We start from the raw sequence: 19137 nt of genomic DNA on the forward strand, positions 1-19137 counted from the left end.
CCTGTTCTTTTCCTCTCCTGAGCTTTTGCACCTGTGGGTCCCGCTGCCAGGGATGTCAGCTGTATCTCCCCACTGAGGAACCCCCTGAGGTCCCCGCTCCCACCCCCGAGGCTCATTCCTCCCCCACCCCTCCCTGCTCCTCTCTGGCCACATTTGCTCCTCCGTTCCGGGTCCCAAAGCCAACTCTCTGCTCTCAAAGCCTGTGACACTGGACATGTCTTCCACATTTTCAGTCCCAGACCGTACTCTCCAAGGTTTCTCAGACCTGAGTAAATAGAAGGACACCATGCTCACTAAAAATTTTCTCCCGCCCCCTGGACTTTCCCATTAACATCATTTCATTGCACATCAATTTAGGAAACAAAACTCTTACTGCAAATTACCACAGCAAAGAGAAAACCTTGTCTTTGTAACTGACTAAAAAAAAATAGATTATCATCTAGGTGAAAACACAAAATTAATAAATTCCCTTGGAGAATAAGGAATAAGTTCACCTGGAGCCCTGGGATGAGAAGACTCGCCTTTAGAGGATTCAGGAAATACTGTTTCCTGGGGGAGCGTCACCCAGCTGCACGGGGAGAAGTACCTGAGGGCTTTTTAAAAAGGCCTGGGGGCTTCCCTGGTGGCGTAGTGGTTGAGAATCTGCCTGCCAATGCAGGGGACACGGGTTCGAGCCCTGGTCTGGGAAGATCCCACATGCCGCGGAGCAACTAGGCCCGTGAGCCACAACTACTGAGCCTGCGCGTCTGGAGCCTGTGCTCCGCAACAAGAGAGTCCGCGACAGTGAGAGGCCCGCGCACAGCGATGAAGAGTGGTCCCCGCTCGCCACAACTAGAGAAAGCCCTCGCACAGAAATGAAGACCCAACACAGCCAAAAATAAATAAATAAGTAAAAACTAAAAAAAAAAAAAAAAAAAAAAGGCCTGTACATGGGATTGTTCTTGAATTGGTCAGGGTGGGGCCTGGGACAAGCCGCCCCCCCATCTTTTTTTTAAGCTCCCAGGTGATTCTGGTTTGCAGGCTGGTTGGTGCACCCCTGGCACTCCTGGAGCTGCCTCAGCTAGTCCCGTGAGTCCTTGGATGCCCAGCTTCCTGCACCTTGGGGTGAGCATGCAGGGCCTGAGCTGGGTGGGTCTGAAGCCCATCCTAACTAGCACTGCTTTGTGTGCCTGCTGCCTTCTGGTAGCTTTGAGTCTGGGGTCAGACTGTGGCCATACTCCCTAAGGTGCCTCCCTCATCTTACAGCTCCCTGACTTAAGGATGGAGACTTCCATTCCATTTTACAGATGAGAAAGCTGAGACCCAGAGAGGTGGAAAGTCCTTGCCCAAGGTCACCAGGCTTGACTAGAGCCCTGACTGCTGGCTCAGTGCCTTGTCCTATTACTTCCAACCAGACTGAATGTCCCCCTGAGCTTTATGTTAACAAACTGACTATGAATGGGGTGTATTTTCATCGCTCCAAAGGCCATATTCATATGCATTCTGAAAAATGCACCACCTCTGTTATTTAAAAAACAAAAAAGAACAAAGTCTGATCAAGCTGGCCCCATGCAGCTGCTGAAATCTGGATTTCAGATCTGACAGGGCCACATAGACACTGCAAGTGTCCCCCAGAGTAACCACGGAGAGCCCTAAACTCCCCATCCATCTCCCAGGCGGTGCGTTAAGGTCAAGGATGTGTGGGACTGAGCTTGGACTCCCCAGTGGAGACAGGAAGTGTACGCTCCATAGCCACACTGATAAGTAGCCAAGGTATTATGATGTGATTTCTTCTGTGCTACGATTCCTCCTTACCTTGTGTGAAACATATAGGATTTAAGCTATTTAAATAGTTCAAAATAGAGTCACAGTGGCCAATGTGAACTTCCATATTAGTTGTCTTGGAACGTCCGCTGTAGGACTGCGAGTGTCTTAGAGTGAGTGGTACCTTAGATAAGAAATTTGATGGGCAACGTATGTCACTGGAACTGAAGGAGCAACTGATAGAGACAAGGTACCCTGGGTGTAACTGTTACACCTACTGACCCACTCCTTGAAAAGAGACCCTGATCCCAGCGATAGAAGGCTCTCTGCTGGAGGACCCCATCCCAAGGTGCCGAGCTCTTGCAGGTGGTCGCTGAGCGACGCCCTGTCAGAGCAGGGGCGACTTCCCACTCATGCTTGTCTGGAGACCTGTGGCAGGACCAGGACCTCCGCTCATGCCGAGGTGCCTCCTTCCCCACTTGGGGTGGTTCCTTTACCACCTTTCCTATTTTCCCTACTCTGACTAAGCTGTGTTGTGTGCTGTTTGTGTGCAATAAACCAAGTGATTCATGAATTGAACTTTGGCTACATTTCGTGTATCTCCAGCCCCGTGATTCTTACCTGGCTTTACCGCTGGGCCCTGCGACACACACGAGGTCAGTGGTGGTGATCGTGGAGCCTGCTGTTCCCTGCCTTCCTGGGAATTTCCTCAGGATGTATACCTGATAAAAGGACCTATGCCCATTCTAGGAAAGGGACTCGGGAGGAGCGAGCAGGAGGCTGGCCCTGCTCTGGCTCGGGTCTGCCTTCTGTATCCCTGGAACATATGGTTACCGGTGCACCTGCTGGCAAACCCAAGGTCACCCAGATCACCCGAGGCTCAGGGCAGAGCCCCCGCTGTGTGCTTATGGTGTGCCCAGCAGATTAGGGGAGCCTCGGCAACTGGCTTCTTCTGCCTGCAGTCTTTTTTCAGCTTCCTTCTTGTTTTAAAATCCTTTTCTTCAAGTTATTGGCCGTATCTGTTAGTCTGGGGAGCAGGTGAGACAGGCCATCCTTTAGCAGGAAGGGCCCTCTCAACATGGCCGACCAGTCTCCCCGCCCGCACGCCCCATTATACCTGGTTCCACTCGCCACCCTCATACACCTCATCACTTCTTGCCTAGATGTCTGTGGGGGCCTCCTCCTCCTTGCTGGCCTCCCAGCCTGCAGTCTCATGGGTCGTCTTCCTGCAAGCCTGGGCCTAGTTCCCACGGCTCTTTGGAGCCTTCCCCATCTTACTCCTCCCTCTTCTGGGCCCCCCTGTCCTGGCATATACCTTGCTTTTTGCACCTAGTGGGCAGCATGGCGGTGTTTATTTAGGTGCCGGCCCCCTACCACCGTGCACGCCCCGGGCACCGAATGGAAGTCCGCTTCCCTCTCACTCCAGTGCCTGGCGCAGAGGTGGTGTTTGGGAGTGTCTGCAGAAGCTCCATCCCGTTGATTGGATGTGCTGCCTTGTCCGGGCCGCGGGTTCATGGCCAGCGCTGGGTCTCTCCTGCTCGGTGCGCCCCACCCCCTCCTCATCACCACGGTTTGCTGAGCGCCCACCCCGTGCCCTTGACTGTGGAGCCTTTACTACAGTCGCTTGGGGAATCCTCGCCACACCCTCTGCTTTCAAGGAACACTCTGGAGCCCACTCGCACTCAGGTTTGAAGCTCAGTAATAGCTTGACGTGCCACTGGGGCTTAGGAACTGCCATGGTGGGTGGGTGACCAAGAGGGGAGACACTCAGGGGAGGCAGTGCACTTCCTGGTCCCGTACAACCCCCTGGGGATGATCACGGGACAGGCTGGGCCACCTTGAAGACTCCCCCCAGGTACGGAACACCTGTGTGGGCGGGGCCACGGTGAGGTCTGCTTGGCTGAGTCTCCCCGCCCCCGCAAAGACAGAAAAGTCCCCCCTCAGCCGGGCCTGCATTGGGCACCCCCTGGACCCCTCCTCAGCGCCCGGTCCTGCCTGGGATGGTGCTTGCCCGGCAGGCAGAGAGAGGGCTCTGAGGCAGCCCCGGCCCGGGGCCAGGGGGCGCTGGAAGTCTGTCTGTGCTCTGCAAATGTGCCCACCACAGCCTCTGGGTGCTGGAGCCCCTTAACCTCACCAAGAGCCAGAGCCCCCAAGTGGTCCCATCACCACACAATTTACCATCACAAAGGGGCCACGTCTTGGCAGGGCCTTCCACGATCTCAAGGTGATGGCAGAGTCAGGGAGGGGCCCTGGAACCAGAGTCAGGGGCCTGACCCTCCGCCCCGATGGGGCACGTCCGCTCTGTGTGCTGAAACAGCGAGCCCGCACGCCTCTGTTTCCTCACCTGCAGGATGAGGGGCAGCGCTAAAGGCTCTGCCGAGGCCCCAGCTCCACTCTCTAGTGCTGCTGTCTGTCGCCACCCCTCGGGTGAGGAGAAGACAGTGGGCACGAGGACCAGGGAAACTGCGGGGAGAGGGGGGTGGTAACTGGAGGTCAAGGGCAGGAAACCCAAATATACGGAAATGGGCGGGGCATTTAAAAATAGTCAATTCCCAAATGTCCCACCGGGGGCAGCTGACACCAGCGACAGATGCTGTGAGCAGATAAATGCATGTACGGACTTTATTAGTGTTACACGGCGGCTGCATCGCGCCCGGAGTTTAACAGGGCGTGAGACTGAGCAGGACGTCTTCTCTCACGGTGTCTTTGCTACAGAAACTGTATCTGTGGAGAGAAAGGAATCTTTTTAAGTGCTGGGCGTTCTTACCTGGCAAAGGTAACTGCTGATTTACAATTCAGAACGACGAGGGCTGCACTAGGCTGGTCGCTTCAGTAAGTTCCTGGAGGGCTGAGTGCCTGGGTTGCTTCCAGGGGGAGGGGCTGGCTGGACCCCAGGACAAGGTCAGGGGGTCGCTCAGAAGTGGTCCCTGGTCTCTGGGTCCTCTGGCAGCCAGGACTGTGGGCACCTTGGGGCAGCGACTGGACCTCTCACGGCTCTCCTTCTCCACAGTACATGTGGGCCCCCCATAAACCCAGCAGAGGGGTTTACAGATGGGCTCACTCTTGCCTCAGCCGTTCTGGGGACCCGATTCCACCTACAGCAGCTCAAGAAAACACAGCAGCTGCAGTAGATGGAGCTCTCACTGGCTGTCGGCACCCACACTCACTGATCCACTCACGCAGTGCGCACTTCATCCTCACCACACAACTGTGAGGAGGTATTGTTACAAGTCCTACATCACAGGAGAGGAAACTGAGGCACAGAGGGCTCTCAGTTAATACGCAGAAGAACCAAGATGCAAACACAGGTCAAGCTGATGTCGTGGCCTACGCTTTCTGTGGTGGTCAACTTCAAACCCCTCTTGACCTTGCCTGCCAAAGCTGGAGTCAGGGGCCTGGCTCTCCCCTTGGGCTGCCCCCTCCTGCCTTCCAGCCATGATACGGGGCTGGTTACTCGAGTCTCAGCGATGGAGTCTTTATTTGTAGAAGAGGGCTTAGCTCCCTCCCATGACTGGTGAGAATCCGATGTCAACAATGTAGCATCTCATGACAATAAATATAAAAAAGCTTTATAATTAATTTAAAAACAATGCAGATGTAAGTGGTATGGTTACAGCTCTTCCAGGAAACATGGGATTCTCTCACCACCTGTGAGCTCTGAAGCTTCGTCCTCTCTCCTCACCTTCACTGGCCCCTCCCCACTTTCTCTTTGTATCTCATTTGTCCTTCCTGGAAGCCCTAACCCTAACCTCCAATCGAATTCCTGTCCTCTGCAACGGAGCCCCGCCCTCAGCAGCCTGGCCTCCCCGTGCCCCTCACATACCTCTCCTGTCCCTCTGCCCATCTCCCCAGCACCCTCTTTGGGCCCCTCACGGGGCGTTCTTAGTCTGTCATTTGACCTTTCCAATGAACCATAAGTCCATTGTCCTCAACAGCTATACTGTAAACCTCTCAAGAGCAGCCTCTGTCTTTGCATTCCCTCCTATATGCCAGGCATACCTGGTACTTAGTAAAGTCAGAGCGGAAGGAAGGAGGATGGTGTGTGGGGAGAGAGAAACAAAGGGGGGAAACGACATTTTTCTTTTGGTACCATGTCACTGGAGGGAATTCCTGCCAGCAGGTTCCTTAGCAGGACTTGAAACCCCAACGAGGTGACTAAAAAAATTTGAGGGAGTTATGAGAGGAGGTTGGACCAAAGTCTTAATTTTCTTTAGTCTCCCAATTATTATTATTATTTTTTAATGTTACTTATTGGCTGTTTTCCTCACAGCAAAATATTTGAATAAGTTGACGAATTCAGTATTTTTACTCCCCAAACTATTATAGTTTGTGAGACTCTCTCTTCCTATATTTAAAAATTCTGAGGTCCAACATCTAACTTCTCTTAGATAGATTCCCTCCAGAGTCGGCAGGCGGGGAAGCTGCCCTCAGGTCATCGGAGGGCTGAGGTAGCAGCTGATGCACCGAGAGGGTGCAACGCCCTGTGTGATTTGGTCTCATACCTTTTTTCCTTTCTTGAATCCACCTGTGAGCAAGGCACCTCCTTGGGAATGCCTCTCATTTTAAAGATTCCAATGAGACCACCTTCTTCAGACATGATTTTAACTACATCCCAGGATCCAGGCAACAGGTCCACTTCCTAATGGGACCTGGGCCACTGACCTTAGAGTCCCAGTGTCCTCCAATGGGGGAGAGGAGGCCTCGGCTGCACCCCCAGCCTGCACAGGGCTCCCCACTGGCCTCCTCGACACTGTGTTTTCAGTGAGAGGACCTCCTTGCTCCGCCGACGCCCTGCCTGGGCCAGCCCCTCGGTCCTCCCCCCACAGGGACGGGGAGGACCCCACAGGGGTCATCCAGCTGATGAGACTGCTGTGAGGTCTGCCAACCCACCCCCCTGCCCGCGCCCTGCCCGGGGGTGTGACATTCCCTGGGGCCTGAGTTTAGTGACCCCACCTAACCTCCAAACCTCAATCAGTGACCAAGAGCCCAGGATCTCCTTCTCACCAAGCCGTACGGGGGTGTCCTGCTGGCCAGACTTGGGGTCTGAGCTTCGGTCATTACCCCCACCTCCCCTGCAGATGCCACAGCCAGGGATGCCACGGGTCAGGATGAAGTTTCTGCAAGTACTGCCACCTTAGCTCTCTCGCCTCATCTCAAATTTTATATCTTTTGCTAAAACTGATTTCCTTTTCCTTCTATTATCCTGAACTTTCACTGATGTTCCCCTCTTTAACTTGTAGCCACTCTCTAACTGATACTTATAACCTTATACCCTTCAGAAATTATTTCTTATTTCTCTTTCTTATTTTTCCCCTTAGTTTTCATTGAAGGCAGGGCTGTATCATCTGTGCCTGCCACAGAGAGTGCTGAGAACACTGGCTGAACCTCAGCTGACTTTCTGGGGTGAGTTTCCATGACAAATGCAAGTCTCTACAAACGTCCTTAGGCACAAGCCAGCAAAGACACGTACTCCGTCTTGTCCTCTCCCTTCTGCACGGTGATCTTGGCTGCACCCACTTTGGGGAGGGTTGGGTTTACCACGTTGTTATTCCAAAGAAACTTGACTTTCTCAATTGTTCCAACATCAATATCCGCGTCAAACTCATTGGAGTGGGTGGAGCCTGGTCTGATAATCCCCCTTGAAACAGAGAAACAGAAACGTTCCCATTCACTGAAACAAGTTCTAATGACCATATAAGTCCCTGCCATTCTTTTCTACTCTAGATTAACAAGATGATTTTTTCCAAATTAATTCTCAAATAAAGGTTAGAGAAATGAAAAAGTCAGCTATATGGCAGCAGCCTCAAACTACTATTTATTTTATTTTATTTTTGGCCACATCATGCAGCATGTGGAACTTGGTTCCCTGACCAGGGATCAAACCTGTGGCCCCCTGAAGTAGAAGTGCAGAGTCCTAACCACTGGACCACCAGGGAAGTCCCTTAAACTACTATTTAACTATTATTTCTTCAAACGTAAGTTAATTTACCCTCAAAACTTTCCTATAGAAAACTATATAATTCCTTCATATTATTTTTTTCTGGTAGAATTATTTGTACAATAACAAGTTATCCACTAGTTTAACACAACAAACACGCGTGACTAGGCTAATCAGAAGATATGATATCTGGGCAAATATTAGATTTATCTTAAAAAATCTGATCTATTGAGAGAGAAAGAATGAAATGCCTGGATTTATAATAGAGAAAAGAACATATGTTAGCAGAAATCTGAAGTTAACTTCAATACATAAAGTAAATAATTTAGAATCCATTGATAAAGAGACGACAAGTATGTCAGTGCATGGATGTGAAGGCCGTGTGTATCAAGTGAGAGGTGGTACCAAAAAAAGGAAATTTACTTGAAGACATTGTATTGGTGAGTGTTTCCCTTATTTCCAAACAAAGCAACTTTGATTTGACCAGTGGCTGTTCTTCCAGACAGTGTTATAGAAACTCCGTATCTCCAGCCTGCACAGGGCATAGAAAAGAGTTTTTATTCATGCACAAAATAGTTGACAGAAATCTCAGATTCTTGTCCCATTCCTTACACTGAGGCATCGAAGTAGGCAAAGTTCTACATGTTAACCTACGATTCAAACTAGGTCTTAAGGAGAAACACATATCTGGCAGTGGACCCCTGTAGACCTGCCCTCCCAGTAAAAGGGTCACTAGCCACATGTGGCTGCTTAAATTTAAACCCAAATTAAATAAAACAAAAATCAATTCCTCGCTTTCCCTAGCCACACTTTAAGTGCTGAATTGCCACATGTGGCTGCTGGTTACTGCATTTGACAACACGGAGCACTTCCAACAGGGCAGAAAGTTCTGTTGGACAGCTCTGTCCTCGAAGGACAGTACTATGAGTTAAGGTGGAAAGAGAAGGAACAAGGGCTGGTCCCCACATTTGGAAAGGTAGTTCAGGGGTGCAGTCCTGGGAGCCTCAAGGGCAAGGTCTGTGTCTTCCCTCTGCCTCTCCAGGGCCCTGGGCAGTCTCCAACACAGGGGTCATCCAGATTTATGCCTGAAGGGCTGTCTTGGCACCCAGGAGCACACACACATACACAGGAACCTATACACACATGACCACACACTCATGCGCACATAAACACACATATACACGCGCACACACATACATACACACCACATACTCACACACACATTCACACATATGTACGTAAACACACAGACACATCCTTTGCCTAACTCCTACTTGTCCTTTACAACCTCAGAGGTGTTTTCCCTGCCCTTTCCTCTGATCAGGGCCAGGTCCTCTGTCCCACCATGTCACAGCAGCAAGCCGTCGAGCCCAACACACTTGTAGCTGCTTGCTCAGTTTCAGTTTTCTCTGCCGGGTTATAAATTTCATGCTAGGGTGTCTTGTTCATCCCTGCACCACCCCACATCTAGCATAGCCTGTGGCCCATAAATAAATGTTAGTTGAGGAACGAATATATGGTTTTGAATGTTTAATTTGTTGTTTTAAAATATTGGCAAGTATTTTGTGCATCACTACATCAGAGGAAGGATTGATTAACCAACGCCTTTTTAAAAAATATGTAAACAGTGATGGAAATGTTCTATATCTTGATTTTGGAGATGGTTACATGACTTTTTATTTATCAAAACTCAGAATTATACACTACAAAGAGTGACTTTGGCTGTATATAAATTATACCTCAATAAACCTGACTTAAAAAACTATATGAGACTTGTATTATATTTATGTATTTATATAAACACAGTCTCTTTTTTACAGTACAATATCTTAGGGAACTGTCATAAGGCAGGTTGGCACAAAGCGGCTGAAACATGCCTGACTCTACCCTATATACTAGTCCATTCAGCAGAATTTGGAGAGAAATTACCCCTTTCTGATCCCCTCCAACCCTCCACCAGAGATGCACCCCCCCATCCATGGGCATGAGGGACACATGGACAGAAGGCTGGAAATTGAGGAGATCGGAGTTGGGCTTCTTAAGTGGGCTAGATAAGCTAAGAGTTGGTACCAAATACATTTTGAATGGATAGAACAGGTGCGGATGACATGATTTTTAAAATGCATAGGACAAGGAACTGTGGGGTGGTGAAAATTCAGAGAAGATGGCCACAGAGACAGGTAAATTTCTGTTATCCCATTAATTATGCTGTTTGTGTCCACTCATTTCATGCCATAGAAATAAAATGAAAGTAAAGCAGACCCTTTCTAAATCCTCGGCTGAGTCTTAAACGGGGTAGTTTGGGTGGATGTGTCCTGTTACTAAGATGAAACGTACCCACAAATATTTCAGGTTAGAGGCCACCCCTTTACGTAAAACACAAACGAAACCTCTTTTACTTGGGTGGGAAATCACAGTGCAACTTACGAGCAAATTTGCTGGCATCTCCTGTGTTCAGGAAGAATTTCTGCTGCTCCTCACGTGTCTTGCCAGCAAATCTATCAGCATAGTGGCCCATCTGCGGGCACCCTTCATCTGGACAGGGGAAGCACTTGTTCTAATGAGAAAGGTGGATCCGGCTGTAAGGTATGAATTTGTCTTTTTATGACCCACACATCTGGGGAGCAATTTTCCTATAGTCTCAGTTTCCTCTTTCATAACTGGAAAGAGATTGGAATAGATGGTCTCTAAACTAACTTCATCCAGGATGTAGTACCCAAGCCTGATGTACATCACATTGGAACTACTTGGGGAGCTTCAGAAAATATTGATGCCTGCGCCCCAGGTTAGATCAAATATGCCTTCCACCGAGTGGCATGCTAGTGAATGACTAACAGGAAACTCTGGGACAAAAAGTCCGGTAGAGTTTACCAATTTCCGTGGTGTAAATACTCCGTGCCTGTGGCCAACTTCAGGCTATCAGCACGATGTCATTGCATGTGGAGTCGGGAATAGATGTTCACACTGGCTCTAGTGAGCCCGCATAGGCAGGCTCTGGTGTATCGTTCGTGCATCTCTCTCCTTGTTGCCAGCTGCACAAGGCACAAACCCCCAGCCCAGCATGTAGAACCCCAGCATCCACCTTTCCTTCTCTCTGGCGTGTAGATTCTTCTCTCACACATTCTATACTTGCTCTGCCCCTGTCAGAAATATGCACTCTTTCCCCTCCTTCTAAACTCTATGATTTTCCAAGCCAGATTCAAACTTTGCCCCTGCAGGAAGCCTTCCTAGATCATTGAATTGACTGCTCTACTCTCCGATTTCCCAGAATCTTCTGCTCCCACATGACTCTTCTAGAATTTTAGCTACCTCCTGCCTAAGGCTTTTTTCCCCCTCCACTCTACAGGACCGTGAACTCTGACATGCAGTGCAAAACAAGTAGGGGATGATCAGACCCTGGTGAGAGAGTACTACAGATCCCAACACAGCAGGACAACAGCCCCACCTTGGGACTCAAAGCGGGATAATAGCTTACAGACTCAAAGTTCTTGTAGGAAGCGCAGGGGTATGCAGCGAACCCATCGGGATTGAGGATGCTCTCCGAGTAATACTTGTAGCTTCTCAGGTGATTGCAAGCCACAAAGTCCCGGGTTCCTGGGTAAGCAAAGGGGGAGGTCTGCACAGGTGGTCAGGGCCCCATCACAACTTCTCTGCCTCTCTCTCCAAGTGGGATGGTTCCAAAGTGGGACCGTATTTTCAGAAATTTAAGATTAGTCTAAAATCCAGCCACAAAATGACAGTTAACATATAAAGGCTGCTTTCTGTGTGCCGGGCAATGTTCTGAGCACTTTACATGTATTGTCCCTGTAATCTTCACCTTTCCTCAGAGGTGGGTAACATACCATCCCTAATTACAGAAAGACATACAGGCTACAGCCTCAGATTTCAGATTTCAGCTAGGAAGTGGTGGAGCTGGGATTTAAATCCAAGCCCGTCTGGTGCTTGAGCCCAGGCCTCTAACCTCTGTTCCAATCTGTGTCCCAGGCACCAGGCTGGAGGTCCTCAAAGACACAACCGGATGTGACTTGACCTCCTAGGCATGACCAAACCTGGGCAAGGACATTGTCATGCCATGTTTAGGTGAATAAAAAGGAAGGTCAAGTAGCTTTAGGTGGCTTTATATGAGCATGCCTTTCACTCTCATGTCTTGTTCCTTCTTAGAACCTTCCTTGGCTCCTATAAATTCCTGCCAAGTGGCAGATGTCACAGCACACATTCCAGACCTGGCCTGAACTTGCTTGGCCGTTACTGATGGAGAGTCTAGGCTACTCTATCCATGCAAAACCTCATAAAGCTGTAAAAGACAAACACATAGGTCCTCATCCTTAATAGTTGCTCTGGTGGTGTCCATACTTGCCAAGCCATTATGCTCACATTCAATAAAAGTCTTTACTCATTTGATTTTAACCTGTGTGGTGACAAATGATGAGTCTGGCTGAAAATCTCACCTGTTCATTGCCATTTTGACCTTATTAGATACAGAGTCAGAGCTGTATCTGAAAGATGCCCTTTATCCCAGGTGTGCTGATTAATGATAAAGAATAGCCACCTTGAGTAGCACAGTCTCTGCTCTAACCTTCCTTACCTGTGATTGCTTCTTATTCTTTCCCCAACATAGAGGAGTGGTGACTCTCATGTGAATGGATTTGCCATGGACATGATTGGGGATATTCCCATTTTGTCTATGGAGTTGAAGCCAGTTACATAAGCTTGAACCATATCACTGACTCCCAAGGGACAATTGGCAGAAAAATTCTCTTAGATTCAGGATATTTACTTTTATGGTATTTCCCTCCCTTATTAGGTAGCTATCAATTGATTGTTGGAGTTACAGCTTTAAGCAATGGTTTTGAAATTCTTTGTTGCTTGTTCACTCCAGGACACCCACACAATGTGTAAGGAAATAAACCAGCAGAGCTGAGATATAACAAATGATACGTGGCTATATTTTTAAGAAATAAGGTCTAGAAGGGGGGATTGTATATTTTCAAAGAGCAGTGTGTTTTCGTTGCTAAGATTTGCTGTGGGAGTGGCGTTGCTCCCCCAGGGAAGTGATGTCCCCACTCTGCTCTGGCTTTACCTGCCCAGATGCCATCTAGGTCCACGATCTGCGACAGGGCATTCTTCTTGCATCCGGGCATTTCCTCTCCTCCGTTTGGGAAGAAATCAAGGTGACCCACCTGTTGTTTCGTTCCAAAGCCTGAAATGTTTAGAACAGCAACGAGCTTTTCATAATGCAGGGCTCTCATTAAAAGGACGTGCTCTCACAATTGCACGTGCTTGCAGCTGGAACACGGAGGGGCTCACCCATGAATGGGATCAGGGGAGCTGCATCCGTGTGGATCACATCAACAAAGCCAGCGTCGGAGGGATCAAGTCGGACCTCTTCAGGAGTACCCTCGAAACTTGCTTCTACAGGATCCAACCCTAAAAGAGATGGCCAGTGCTGCACACAATAGGCCTGGCTATAGGTGCCAGCAGGATTGAGCTTGTACGGTTGCCCAGGCTGTGCACTACCTAACTCAAGGGATGCCATACCCTGGAGTTGTGCAGTGCCATGGCCGGGGTATTGAATATGGAGACATTGAGTCTCAATGATGCTCATTACATTCCAGTGGCATGGATAGAGAAGGGCAGGTGAGCAAAGAAATTTAGATTTTGTTTAGGCAAGGGTTTTTTTCCACATCAGATTCTCCCACTTACTTGTATATCTTTCTCCTTCAACATTCTCTTTCTCTTCCCAAGTTTGAAGGAAAAAGGAGAGAAGTAGTATGGTATCACAATTCAAAACACAAATTCTAGGACTTGGGTGCCTTGCTCCAAATCCGTACTTGGCTATTTTTTGAGCAAGTTGCATGACCTTGGGTGAATCACTTGACTTTTTCTACGCCTCAGTTTCCCCATTTATAAAATGGGGTAATAATACAGCTGTAAGATTAAATGAGATAACATATGTAGCATTTAGCATAGTGCCTGGCACATCATTATGGGTGTATAAGTAAATATTTAGAATTATATCTCCCTGACTATATTTCCTTCTTGACAGGACTCCTAGATTTAACAATTAATTGTTTTTGAAGGTTTGATCAGAGTAGCTGAAAAGGCACGAACATAATTGTCTGTTGAAAATAAAAGGGAATGTTCTTATAAAGGTAGAGACTTGAACCAAAAGACAGCAGAACCGGGATTGGATGTCAGTTCTACCACTGATTAGTTGTGTGACCTTGGGCAAGTCATTTGCTTCCCTCAGCCTTCTTCTTTAGTTCTGAGGATCAAATGAGAAAACGTAAAGCACTTTGTACAGTATTTGGGATAAGTAGGCACTTAATCTATGCTTCCTATAATTATTATATTAGCATTATAATGATTATATTATATTGATATATTTTGTGGTTATAATTTAAAGGCTTTGCTTGGGTTAAAAGGATGCTTTTGGTGTGGTGGTGTCTGGGTTTCTTCTACCAATGAAGGCAGTGGAAGCAAAATTTTTGTGTTCTATCCTGCCCTTGATTTCAGAGAAGGGGCAAAGGAATGACAACATGGACTTGTCTTAATTATGTTTGCTCACGTTCATATTAGCCTTACTCTGCATTTTCCTGGCTGCTCAGTCCTGCTGAGAGACCCACATCACCAGAAAATGGATGGGGACAGAGGCAGAGGAATTAAAGAGAGCAAAGACACCACTTCCCCTGCCACAAAGATAGGCTTCTGGGGGGCTTCCTAAAATGCTCTGTGCAGACTCTAACCGGCTCTGCCGCAGCCAAGGGGATGGACTCTTTGGGGCCAGCTCCAAGCTAGGCTGCAGTCTTGCACCACGTTCTGGGGCTACTGGGGACAAAACCTTGGGCCCCAGCCCTCAAGTCTTACCTGAAATCCTGCCCAGGCCTGGAGTCTTGCTCCCAGCCTCTCCTGCCACGTGGGCCCCCAGGCTGTGGCCGATGAGGTGGACTTGGGAAGGTGAGTAACTGTAGTTCGACTGGAGAGGGAAGATTGTATTTTCAGTACATATCTGTGCTGTGGTTTTCGCAACCCTAATGCTGGTACTCCTCTGCTGAAAACCTGCCACAGCCCGTAGGATCAAGCCCAGCCCTTTATGAAAGCCTCAGAGCTCTTCTGACTCAACACCTGTTTTTCTAGACTCTTTTCTAGCTAGACCCTTAGTGGAACTTTCAGGCCCTCAAATATGTCGTAGTCTCTCACCTCTGGGTCTGGTTTAGCCTCCTCTTCCTGTTGTCATGTCTCCCCAACCATGACCCCAGTTCACATCGACACAGCTCAGCCATTAGCTTTCAACTTAGATGTCTCTTCCTGGGAGACATCCCTAATCACTGCCCCCTGCTCCCCAGACTGGATTAGCTGCCCCCCTGGCCCCCCCACATGTGCTCCTATAAAGCCTGTAGCCACCCCTCCCCATCCCCACATCAGAACCCTGATCACACTCAGTTGTCGCTGTAAGCTCCCCCAGGGCCTGGGACCTCAACTATTCTCTTTATTCCCTAGCAGAGCTCCTGACAATGTGCCCCCACATATCGGATGAACAAACAAATGACACAAGCTCAAAGTATTCACACCTGTTGGTCTCAGAGATGTTCACCCAGAAGTACATGTTTATTATAGGTCTACATACAGCGCTTTGAGCACAAACACCATAGGTTTTGATTTGAGGTGAGTTTTAGAAGTAAGACTCCGAGAGAAATATCAATTCTTTCCATTTCCTCTTTAAACATATAACCCTCAGCTGTGTCTTTACCCAACAGAGACCAGTGGGTGCTGTGTGTCCCCTCCTCAGCCCGGCCACCACTCACCTTGAGCATGGCCAGCATCTGGGCCACCTGGGCGCCCACCACACGTACGTTGTTGGCAGCCTGCGTGTAGGTGGTCTGGGAGCCTCTTTTCCAGTCCACGCAGATGCAGTTCACCTTCTCCACCTTGAACATGTTCTGGTGTTGGAGAGACACCAGGGGGTTATCATGAGGGCTCGTGAAACCACTTCCAACCAGAGCTCAGAAATGGTCGCCGAGAGTTACCACTGGCTGTCCTTCTGTCCCTTCCTAGCTGGGGCACTGGGATGAACTCGATTTTGTTAGGAATCCCGTTGCCAATAGGAGTTATCCCTCGGGGCAAAAGCTACAAGAAAGGCAAATAGATTCCCTCGCTAGTTCATAGACTAATTAAAAGCTGACCACTCTCTGGTTTTCTTCAACCAGATTCAATCAGGTTGATTCAATAAGGTGGCTGAAGCCAGGGCATCATTCAAAGAGTCCTGTTTCAAAAAGAAAAGGTCTCAAGTGCATTCTCTGGCAGCCAGGGTCTAAATGACCTTGTGGATTTGACTGCTAGGGGTCCTTTCAGCCTCGTGGCGAAGCCTGGGCTTGCTTCACCCCAGGCTGCTAGGTATTTACGAAGCTTTAAGGTGGGAGGGAAGTGTCACTATTTTTACAGTCAGGATAGCACAATATTTCATGGAGGAAACACACTAAAGATATTTTAAAAATAGAACTGCACTGATTTAAAAGATATTGAAGAATTCTGAAAGGGAAACTTCTTCCTGGATGTCAAAGGAACTGATATATCCTTGGAAGTTCTGCCGGGCAGGACATATGACCAGCTTGAGTCTAAAGTGGTACTATAAATTTAAAATCCACCTAGAATCTTTTCACATATATGATACTAATATGTGTGATCACACACACACAGATATCAACAGCCGTTTTCTCAGGACTTTTATTTTTAAAGCAGCCCTGAGGAATCTCTTACAAACCTGGAGAATTTGGGATATAAACTATATCTTAAAGTTTATACATTAAGATACTTATTAATGATGGGACAGAAGCAATACCAAGAGTTAAATGGCTGGTACAACCAAGGTCAAATGCAGAATGATTTTAATTTTCAGAGTTTGTAACTTTTCCTGTTGACATTTTAGGTCGGAGGGTGGTAGACAGGCTGCTAGGGTAAGTTCTTAGGTGTCAGAAAAATGTATCAGTGAACACAAGAAAAAATGTATCAGTGAACACAAGAAAAGAAGGGATGATGGTGTATCATGTGTATTTGTGTGTGCGTGCCTCTGCACATGTTTTTGTGTGTATGTGTATGTGAACATGTGTATATTATTCTGTTGTCTATCGTTCTGAGCAAAAGATGCTCTATTACAGTGGGTTTGGCACTTTCTATTCTGTCATTTTGGGCACCCAGTCAGTCGAAGCTCTCCGTATCTCAAATAAATGGTCATAGCACACCTCTCTGACTCTCAGGGAAGTGGAAAAGACTTGAACAAAAAGAACATAATCCTGCGTTTATAGGAATACAAAGTAGCCTCACTGAAATGGAAGCAGACAATATTTAGGCTTGATTTAACCAGAAATGAGAGGACAGAGGTGTTTGTTCACGCAGCAGATGCCATTGCTTCAGGCTACAGATGTAGTCTAGAAACTTGGAAGGGGATTTTTATTTTGGTGAAGAGGCATTTTAATTGCATAAAGGTACGTCAATATGTCAGGATTTCCTGTTTTGAGCTCACTAATTGCGATTGCATAAAGGGAGGTGGAGACATTAGTGGAAAGCAGTGGCAGCTGCCTGCAGCGCAGGCCACAGGGGTTAGAACCAGGTCCTACCTTGCACATATCCACGAGCCAGCTCTCATCTCCCTTGTCTATGAAGCCGTGGATGATGAACCGGGTCTTCCTGTTTGTTTGGAAATTGGATGCCTCAACCGTTGATGGATCAGAGGGAAGGAGAATCTGTGACAAACGCAGAAGGGTTCCGTGTTTTTGCAGCCCAGCCACTTTAGCCTGTCTCTTTCTTCCCCATCTCTGCCTGTTCCAATGCACAACCTTTCAAAGTTTAGCAAAAAGCCACCTCTTTCAGGAAGCCCACCCTGACCTCTCTTTCCCTGCCTTACCTTCCCAAGTCAGGAATCACTACCTCCACTGGGTCTGGATTGTGGCTCATGGTCTTACACCTTCCATAGGTTCTTCCATAAGCTCTTTGCCCAACACCAGAATCACATAACTAGCTAGAGGTTCTGACAAATGTGAACCATTCATTCATTCAAGCCAGCTTTTTTACCGGAGACCTACTCTGTCCAGGTCTGGCTAGGCCTGGGGGCAGCTGGCGGGATCGGGTAGAAGCAGAGGGTACAGAGGTAAGAACTCCTGGTCCCCCGGTGGGCACAGCCCCTCACCAGTTACAACAATGTTAAAATGGCAGAGGTCTCACTTGAAAGTTGTTTGGGTTCTCGTTGGTGTAGAGCAGGAAGCGAGTCCCGATGTCCTCAGGGCTCCAGGGGAGAACTTTCAGGGGCCTGATGGCGGTCCCAGCCCAGGGCTCAGAGTCAGAGAAGCACCCAATGGAATCATAGCAAACTTCCTTTCCTGTAAGAGAAAAGCTGACCCTGCTCAGGGGTCCTAAGGCTGGCCTGGTTGCTCCCCTGCTTGGGGACAGGCTGAAGACCAGGCAGACACCTGCCTCCGCCCCATCAACTCTCTCCTTGCCCCCTCTCCCCCTGTGCCCACCTTCTGATCAGGGAACAGTCTCATTGAATCCCACAGAGACCTTTCTGCTTCGAACCACCATCAAAACTTAAAAGTCCTGTGTTCCCTGCCTAGATCTTCCGATAGGTTTATTTGACTAATGTGATAATGGGCACTGGTAAGTCAATATGTTAACCCAGGCAGGTGTCTAATGCTTTATCTGGAAGAGTCTGGCCTCGGGCCTCTGGGACATGAAGGCAGGCTGGCAGGGAGATGCTCTGAGATGGGCCCGCACAAACTGCAGCCCCACCCGCGTCTCTGTGGAAACGTGGAGCTGTCTGCAGCCGCTGGAAACCCTACCATGGCTGAAGCTTTCTCTGGCCAGTGCCGAGATGATGGGTTTATGCCTCTCTCAAGGGGCAGGTGGGATGTGTTTTACCTTTGGCTGCTCCCAGCAGGAAAAGAGTGAATGTCCAGATGCTCACCATCTACAATAAATTCAGATATTTGGCCTCACCAAAAGCATGACCAGAGCAGTGAGCAGACTCAAGAATTCAAGACTCTTTGCCCCATCTCCCTCCTTCACAGCTGGCGGGAGACTTACCCTGTTGGATGTTCCAGACCTTCCTTCCCTCTGGATCAAGTGCCCGGGCTGTTTTCTTATACTCGAGCCTTATCGATTGGACGCTGCTTCGAGGAAACAGCAGGTGATTACAGAGCATACTGTGTGCACTTAATAGTTTAAACTGCACAAATACACAAAACAAGATTAATAATAGAGGTCAAATCTTCCCACAAGTCTGAGAAGATGAAAGAATGCTTGGTTAAAAGTAGGTGAAAGGTCTCTAACTTTGCGCCTATGTACATGTGCCTGTAACTATGAACTGAGTGGGACCCACTTTCCAATTTTTTATTTTATCACCTAGTACTTTGCAAGTCCCAGTGAGGACACTGCAGCAAACTCTAATCATGGAAGGCTGGGTT

General features: G+C 48.3%; 1 protein-coding gene and 1 non-coding gene across 2 annotated transcripts; both read right to left on the bottom strand.

Annotated features, from left to right (window-relative positions):
• Nucleotides 1–4350: 4350 nt before the first annotated feature.
• Nucleotides 4351–18766, bottom strand: LOC118882764 (inactive pancreatic lipase-related protein 1). The gene is made up of 13 exons (XM_036829038.1): nt 18758–18766; nt 18593–18641; nt 17900–18054; nt 17296–17421; nt 15487–15621; nt 14549–14657; nt 12989–13108; nt 12762–12881; nt 11157–11275; nt 10109–10238; nt 8105–8213; nt 7214–7381; nt 4351–4467 (listed from the first exon to the last, which is right to left on the bottom strand). The coding sequence occupies exons 2-13, from the start codon at nt 18639–18641 to the stop codon at nt 4404–4406; spliced, it is 1404 nt and encodes a 467-aa protein (XP_036684933.1). The 5' UTR covers nt 18758–18766; the 3' UTR covers nt 4351–4403.
• Nucleotides 7606–7679, bottom strand: TRNAR-UCU. Its single transcript has one exon. It is a non-coding gene; the product is annotated as a tRNA-Arg (tRNA).
• Nucleotides 18767–19137: the final 371 nt, after the last annotated feature.

The sequence above is a fragment of the Balaenoptera musculus genome, chromosome 16, assembly GCF_009873245.2.
Source record: "Balaenoptera musculus isolate JJ_BM4_2016_0621 chromosome 16, mBalMus1.pri.v3, whole genome shotgun sequence".
Lineage (NCBI taxonomy): Eukaryota > Metazoa > Chordata > Mammalia > Artiodactyla > Balaenopteridae > Balaenoptera > Balaenoptera musculus.

Excerpts from the sequence above, each read along its gene's own strand:
- LOC118882764 (XM_036829038.1), bottom strand. The coding sequence starts at position 18,641 with ATGGTGAGCATCTGGACATTCACTCTTTTCCTGCTGGGAGCAGCCAAA. Across the intron at positions 17,422-17,899 it reads AGAACCCAAACAACTTTCAA|ATTCTCCTTCCCTCTGATCC; the intron begins GTGAGACCTCTG and ends CGTTTGTCACAG. Across the intron at positions 7,382-8,104 it reads CACCAATACAATGTCTTCAA|GGGGATTATCAGACCAGGCT; the intron begins GTAAATTTCCTT and ends CTCTGTTTCAAG.